At 31.8% G+C, this 8,453-nt stretch overlaps 1 protein-coding gene across 1 annotated transcript; it reads right to left on the bottom strand.

Annotated features, from left to right (window-relative positions):
- Window positions 1-3,829: 3,829 nt before the first annotated feature.
- LOC149172694 (GDSL esterase/lipase At2g04570-like) lies at window positions 3,830-5,652 on the bottom strand. The gene is made up of 5 exons (XM_089424411.1): window positions 5,348-5,652; window positions 5,116-5,246; window positions 4,626-4,859; window positions 4,276-4,534; window positions 3,830-4,176 (listed from the first exon to the last, which is right to left on the bottom strand). Exons 1-5 carry the CDS (start codon window positions 5,622-5,624, stop codon window positions 3,965-3,967), a joined length of 1,113 nt encoding a protein of 370 aa, XP_089280537.1. The 5' UTR covers window positions 5,625-5,652; the 3' UTR covers window positions 3,830-3,964.
- Between the last annotated feature and the right edge of the window lie 2,801 nt (window positions 5,653-8,453).

An 8,453-nucleotide genomic window follows, 5' to 3' on the forward strand; every position in this document is an offset into this window, starting at 1 on the left:
CAAGATTAAGATGTGAAAGATTATCTTTTGCAATTTTATATGACTTTGTTTTATAAAGTTTATCATGATAACTTTTTCACAAAAAATTATGAATATCTACATTAAAATTAGTGAACTAAGTGACTTTCTAATTCCCCATTTTGAAAAAGCTTAATCTAGTTAAAGTTATATATTCTAGATCCACTCACTACTTCCAAATTTAATGAAATATGTGTTATGTTCATATTGTTGTATTAATGGTTATATTGCATTATTATATTCATGATATTTAATGCAACATTACGATATTCATTAAGGATTTTTTCGTATTATGATATTCATCGAATTTCATGTCACATTATGATATTCATGGAGGGTTTTGTCAAATTGTGACATTCATGGAGGGCTATGTGGTATTATGGATTTCCTCAATGGCTATCTCAAATCATGACATTTATCTAACCTAACATTTATGTTAAATTTAATGGTTATGTCATATTTCTATGTTCATAATCCGAAATCACTATGTTGCATTGTCATGGCCATTATTACTTTTTATAATAACAAAATCTTATTTACTACCAAATCCATGATAACCTATAATTTAAAAACCAAGTTGGATTACCATGTTCGAGCATGGTTATGTTGATTTTGGTTGACCAAAGTTAGTGGTTTAATAATATTATTAATAGTTATGTCACATTACATAATTTATCAAAGGTTATGTTGCATTGTTATGCCACACTACATAATTCTTATTTTCTTACCTAATGGATGAATTAGGTTATATTATTCATCAAGCATAGTGTTGCATTGATTTTTCTTCATTCTTGTTAGTTGTGCTTTCCATTACTTAATTGTTATTTTATATTAATAAATCCATCTAGTGTTATTAATGGTTATGCTTCATTACAACGTTGATAACCTATAACATAATAACCTCATTGTATTACTACTTTCCAACACAATTATGTCACACTACCATATTTGTCCTCACTAGCTTAATGGTTTCATTTCATTGCAACACTCATCAAGGTTAATGGTGAATTGATTTTATTTTTATTTTGGCTGTCTATTTTTGACATTCATTAATGGATATTCTAATTTTTGACATTCATCTTGTGGCATTAATGGTTATATCATATTATAGTGTCCATGAAACATAATATAAGAATACAATATTCATTAAGGGTTTTGTTTCATTGCAATATTCATAAAATTTCATGTGAGAATGATATTTAGGAAAGTTTTACATTCCCCCAGGCTTATGTCAAATTGTGATACTCATTTTAGCTAAGTTTAATACTAAATTTAATTATCGTCTTAAATTATTTTTTTGCAAATCCTATATGGTTATGCTATACTATGATGGTCATAATTATTCTTTCCAATCTCAAAGACTTGGTTACTATCAAATCCATGATATCCCAATGTGTAATAACTAGGTGGTCTTGTGGAATTTTAGCATGGTTATGTTGATTTGTGATTGATCGAGTTTAATTGTTTAATAATATTATTAATACTTATGTCACATTGTAAAGGTTATGAAAGTTGGCATACCAATGCAAAACTAATCAAGCATTTCATTGTGTTAAAATTCTTTTCTTGGGATCCACCAGACTACAACATTCCAACATGGTTATGTTACATGTAAAATTCCGTAAGGTCAAATTGAATTTCATTGATTTGGGTTATTCATGGTTAACATTTCTTCATTTTTGTTTCATATCATGGCATTCATCTTTTGGTGTTAATGTTTATGCTACATTGTGAAATTTATGAAATGCAAATTCACATTCTAGCATTCATTAAGGGTTTTGTCACATTGCAAGACTTATTGAAGTTTACGTCACATGATGACATTCCTCAATGGTTATTTCAAATTGTAACCTTCATCTTGGCTATATTTTGGGTTAAATTTAGTGGTTGTGTTGCATTGTGATGTTCATTAAGGTTTATGTTGATTTAATTTTGATCAACAATAATCAACAATAGTCAACAATAATTAACCATGGTAATGATAACAATTTAACCATAATAAATACAATTATCCATAGTTATACTTAACCATAGTAAAGACCTTGGCTTATATTGAACAATAGTCAAACTAGCCAACATAGTTAACAATGGTCAAACATAATCATCCATTAACAAGCCATCACTAACAATACTTAAACATGGTGAAGCATAGTTAATGATAATCAAATGTGGTCAACCATTTTTGAACTATTGTCAACCATAATCAAGCATGGTTGTAGATAGTGAGCCATACTCAATCATGGTTGAACATGGTGTAACATATCTAATTTCCTTTAACCATAGCCAAACATGAACAACCATAATTAAACCATGGTTAAATAAAGTCAACCATAGTTAAGAATGGTCTACTAAAACATGATTATCCATGATTAACCATGTCCAATCATAGTGAACCATGGTCAAACATGGCCAACAATTAAGCATCATCAAACATTATCAATCATAATCAATGATGATTAACAAAGGTCTACCATGTTGCACCATGTCCAATCATTCTTAGCCATAATCAAACATAACCAACTTGGTCAAATATAGTCACACATAGTCAACCATGATCAAGGATGGTCAACCATAATCAACCATTATCAAGCACATTCAAACATTGTCAACCATATCAATCATGGCACACCAAAGTCAACTAAATTCAATGCAACATAAGCTTTGATGACTCTTGCAATGCGACATAAACATTGAGTAATGTATAAATTCAATAAAGTCAATTAAGATAAACGTCTTGCTATGATATGAGTATTTAGTGAAATCATAAACAAATCATAACCCTTAATTAATGTCATAGTGTAGCATGATACTTAATGAATGTTATAATATAACCTAACTAGTGAAGAACATAACTAGTCAACATAAGTCAACCAAGGTCAACATACCAATATATCTAACCACTTAATGTCATAATATGGATATCAAAATCTGATTGGATTTTAAAGATGATCGCCTCTACCATTGTCAACCATGGTCAACCACATTAAGCCGTAATCAAACGTGGCCAAACATGGTCAACAATTTTTAAATATAGTATGCCCTAGCGAAACCATCATTAACCATAGTGAAACTTGGTGAATAATAGCCAATCAATGTTGAACATAATCATCCATCGTAAAAGTTAGTGCCATGCTTAAGGACGGTCTAAAATAACCAATCATCATTAACCATAATAAAATATGGTAAACCATATCAATAGATTGCCAAAATTAGTTAATCGTATTTAATGATAGTCTTACATAGTTAACCATGGAAAAGCATGTCCAACCATAATCAAACATGTCTAACCATATTCAATCATGGAATACTTTATGAGCTATAACCAAATATGATTGAGCATATTCAACCATAGCCAAACATTATCCATCATAAATAAACATGTTTAATCATAATATAAATTTACCATAATATTAATATTATCAATCAATATAGTTATCAATTTTATTCATATAAACCTATGATAATCTATATTTATATTTTTTTCCCTCTAAAAATAACTATCTACTAAATACAATGGTTCACACTATGGACTTCTCTACATTACCACTTCATAAATTTCCTACTACCAGTAAACTATTGACACTAACCTAAAGATCATAATGACAACTAATAAGCTTTGAACGATATTCATTAACAATTTTGTTCCTATAAATAATGATAATAAGTATTCATGCATATTTTTTCTGCAAAGTAATAATTATCTAACAACTACATTAATCATAACAATACTAAAATATATATGTATATACACCAATAATCCATGCACGTGCAACTAACAATATATATATATATATAGCTATCTGTTCATTAAAAAGCGGGGTAGTATTAAGACATATACTGTCCCACTCATTAATAGACAAATAACTCCATATATAAGGTTTGGATGCAACCCATATCACACCATAAACCGTAACGTCATAGTCTTGTCCCTTGGATAATAAGCTATTTACTCAGTCATCGAGTTGGACACAAGTCCCAAGATTTCGCGACCCAAAAACTTATTTGCTATGATTTCGTACGCCTTTTGAGATAAATGCAGGGAGTCAAAGAACAGATATTTATCTGCATCAGAACAGGTGAATGGAGTCAATTGGTTGCAGAGCAACCCAGTCTCTATAAATCCAGTGCCGCAGCAAGCCTTTGCAGTCATCTCAAAACCTGCACACAAATTATCATGAGCGATATTGACTATACCTAAAAGCTAAGGGAATATGATATGGATGTACTAGTGGAAGGCTATTGAGGAAGGAGAGTTACCGAATTTGCTAGGGTTTTGTATGAAGTCTAGAATGAGACCGTTATAATCAAGAGTAACAATCTTCAACTCAGGAAGGGCAGATTTCAGCTGTTCCATCATTGGACTCAACCCTTCATTGAAACCGGATGCAGCCCGGTTGATTTCCTCCACACACTCTCCATTTTTCTCAACGAAATGCAATGCTCTCTCGATAGGTAGGCATCCCAAAGGAGGAACGTTAATCAACGCAATCCTGCGTGCGTTCAGACTATATAGATCCTGTCATAACAAATATATAATCTAGTAAGAAACTCTTTAGGCGTAGCAATCAGACTTAAAATCTGTAGATTGAAACTTATTGTTCCCCTGCCTTGATGTAAGACGCGTATGTCTGCAACAGAAAATCCGTGTAACCTGAAACACTATAGTGAAGGGGACGAAATGGAAATGTGAAGTAGTTGTAAATGAAGTCGTTGGTGCCGATGACGAAGAAAAATATTGCGTCGCTCAAAATCTTGTCGGCTCGTTCATCTCCCACCAACTTTATCAATCTTGCTTTATATTCTTTGAAGTAATTGATTTCTTTCCATACTGGTATAACTTCCTACACATCCACGCTAGCCATTACCCATCTGACTAACTTTGGAAATTGGAAGATGAAAATCAATGTTAGGTATAGCGCATTAAAATTTTATCAGGTAGGGCTATCTTTATGTTTATGGCAGCCTTTTCGAATATTTCAAAATTTAATTATAAAAGAAAGCTTAAACCTTTTCCTGACTATAAGATTCCAAAATATTCTTCAGCATCTAAAATTTACATAAATTCAATAATTACATATTAAATAACAACATTGATACCAGTAATTCACTAGTTAGGTTATCTAAACCCGTTCCTGCAGAAGCAAAGCTAACGCCTGTTATTAGATCCGAGTCCTGAAGTTTAGGGTCCAGATATGGTGGCAGCAACTCTTTGACATGCAGCAATTCAACTGCAAACATAAATTACATTTGAAATTGTTTGAACAAAGTAATTACCAGCTCCGATAGGATTTCGTTGAAATTCAACTTTGTAAATATTAAGCATACTCACCAAAATAGTCCGACATGAGTTTTCCATTGGAAACACGTCCTGTGGGCAGATGGTTGACGAAGTCTCGGCCATAAGGAAGAAAATTTGCTTTGATAAATGTTGGGATGTAATCATTATTTCCTGTGTCGCCGTATGAGTCGCCAAAGACAAAAACTGCAGGTATGGATACATTCTGAGCCTCTGCAATTAACCTAAAGTTCCATGCTTGAAACATCAATATCACCAGCAGTATAGTGCCCAGTGTAGATGCCGAAGCTAAAGATCCAGAGCTCTCCATGACCCTATACTGTTGAAGGTCAGATTACAGAAAGAACATTCCGATTAGATATTAGGAATAGAAAGTAAAACCATCGACATGAGTCATAATGTGGAATGTAACAGAAGAAGGAGCATTCCGATCAGATATATAGAAATAAAACCATCAATGTTATAACTAGAATAGCCATTTAAATTAACTGGCTGAAGAAAAATGTAAATAGTCATCAACACATTTATGTATTATTTAATTTCTCAGCCATTTATTTTATGTGATGTTGAAAATGTATAGTGCAAGATAGGATGAGTGGACTTGGCTAAAACATTCCTAAGTTTTGAAACATAAAATTGTTTAAAAATTCTCGATTTCATTGACTGAAAGTCTATATCATAAAGAAAAAGGGTATATTTTGAAATTATTAAATTTATATATATAAGCTTAGTGTGAGTATAATGTTAACAGTGTGTGTTTTTTCTTAAAAAGTTATATATTTAAAATCAAAAGGGTTAGAGTATGTATGCCTTAGTAAATTTAGCAATCAAAGCATAAGATGAGCGAAAATGAATCTCTTGTCCCACAAACAAGATAGTCTCATACATCAATTTGATAAAATAACCTTAAAATTGAATAATAATATAACAATTTAAAATTATTAAATTTCTACTAAAACCACTCAAAAAAATAACCTAAAATGTAACTAAAATATAGAAATCCACATCCTATTATTTTTAATAAAATAAAAATTCTTATAATCCTATTCCAAAATATTCACACCTAACTGTGGAATCCTAATCGCACGCAATGCTTAGATTGTCAACAACCCGCAATGGTGAGATTGAAATGTTCAGATGCAACTGTGCCCCGAGAAAATTTCTTTTTGTAGGTGAGAATTAAAACCTTCTGGTTATGTAGCCAGCAACCTATCTAGGATAACATTTAATGTGTTAAAAATATGTCGCTGATTATTGTCACAACTTTCTCCGTTACTAACTGGATAAATGATAATATATGGGAGCCCAGAGCCGTGAAAAGGATACGTGAAAAGGAGCCGTGAAAAGGATACGTGGGTTAATGTAACATCAAAAGGAAAACACTGTGAACATGACCGGCCTTGGCCAGAGGATGAAAACAAGGTCAGGGTAGACATAGATACCTTTACTTCACGAATATTAGACAAAAGGTCACTCCACAACATGCAGCATGCCTAATCTTTATGCACGTTATGTGATGCAACCAACTAAATAACCCAAACTTCGCCTCAAAACAAACATGCATGCCTGATCTCTGCGCACGTTATGCGAATGTCACCAAGTAAAAGAACTAGCGCATTTATGTTTAACTCACCATCTGAACGCCAAATGCTTTGAAAAGATACGGATAGTATTTTATTTATTTTTTATGTCATATCATGTCGTCATTATGATACAAGTGTATAGGGTCATTACAATATAAATATTGATAAATAAAATTATCATAAAATTATCTTAAAAATATAATTTTATTGCAAATAAGATTTTTAAATGGAAAGATAAACATTTTTATAAAAAAATTATAAGTTTTAATACAATATTAAAAACTAATATTATAACTTATCAATATTATAAACTGAATTCTTTTTAACTCACTTCATATCAAACTTATTTATAAATAAATTATAATTATAAAAACCTTAATACAAATTAGACATCACACTCAATGCAAACATACAAACCATTATTAAACTTCCATTAATGGTATTTTAATCCCGTTAAAACAAAAGAAGTAACAAATACTTGCAACAATAATCATTTAATGAAACAGTAGCATGAGAGGGTTTGAGTGAAAAATGAGACAAAATTGAGGCCCAACAACAAGGTAGATCTTCTACAACATGGAGTGAAGGTGGGTGAGGGCTCCATATTCAATACATATCTTGGGCATAAAGTGCATGGAAATATGGTAAATAAAGGATGCATAGTGGTTAAAATTGAGAAGGTGTTAAAACATGATGCTCCTCTACCACATCCAACAAGATTTGAGCATACATTAGGGGGTGCATTGGAATCTTATGAGATTTGGCCAGAATCAAATTTTGGAGCCTCACTGTCATGATCATACCATAAATATTCCCCAAGATAGGGTTAGATTCATATGTAAAAAGGTTTCTCTTACACATGAATTCATGGGAACAAGCATGTGCATTGCCAAAGGAATGCTAGTTAATGTTTGCGAGGATTACATTGTTGAGGGTGAAACACTAGGTGAAATGGAATTTGGTGTTTTTTTGGAAGAGATAGATGAAAATTGTGAGATATAAAGAATTTGGGATAAGTCTCTACATTTTTTGGTTAGATGGCCAATAAATAAGTTCATGGACAACAAAGGTGTGATATTAAGGGTCAAGGAAAAGTTCAAGGAGCCACCCAAGGAAATGGTGATATGGGATGTTATAGAGGACACAAATCCCTTAAACAAATGGGATGGGTATCTTTGTAATGAAAAGGATAAAAACTCAATTGATATGCATGTAACAAGGCCATATAAAAGGATTAAATGAGTTATTGCTACAACAAAAATTGCAAAATGTCAAACAAAAATAGATGAAAAGAAAGAAATCTGACTGTTGGTAGCAGGTGTATGTTTTAGAAAAGATTGTCTTCAACATGTGGATAGGAAGGCCATTGCATGTGATAAAAGGGGTATGAGACAAATAAATAAAAATGGTATTAGGGAATTTGTCTTGAATTCACTCATGTCTGATGTGAAAGACTAATGGCCATGGCCTGCCACCTATTGCTAGAAATGTAAAGGACATGAGATTTAATGGGAATATTGTTTGTAAGAAAGTCTGGTATAAGATACATAAGATTC

This window comes from Pinus tabuliformis, chromosome 4_2 (genome assembly GCF_031772625.1).
Source record: "Pinus tabuliformis cultivar Carrire ecotype Pingquan chromosome 4_2, CPIR1, whole genome shotgun sequence".
Lineage (NCBI taxonomy): Eukaryota > Viridiplantae > Streptophyta > Pinopsida > Pinales > Pinaceae > Pinus > Pinus tabuliformis.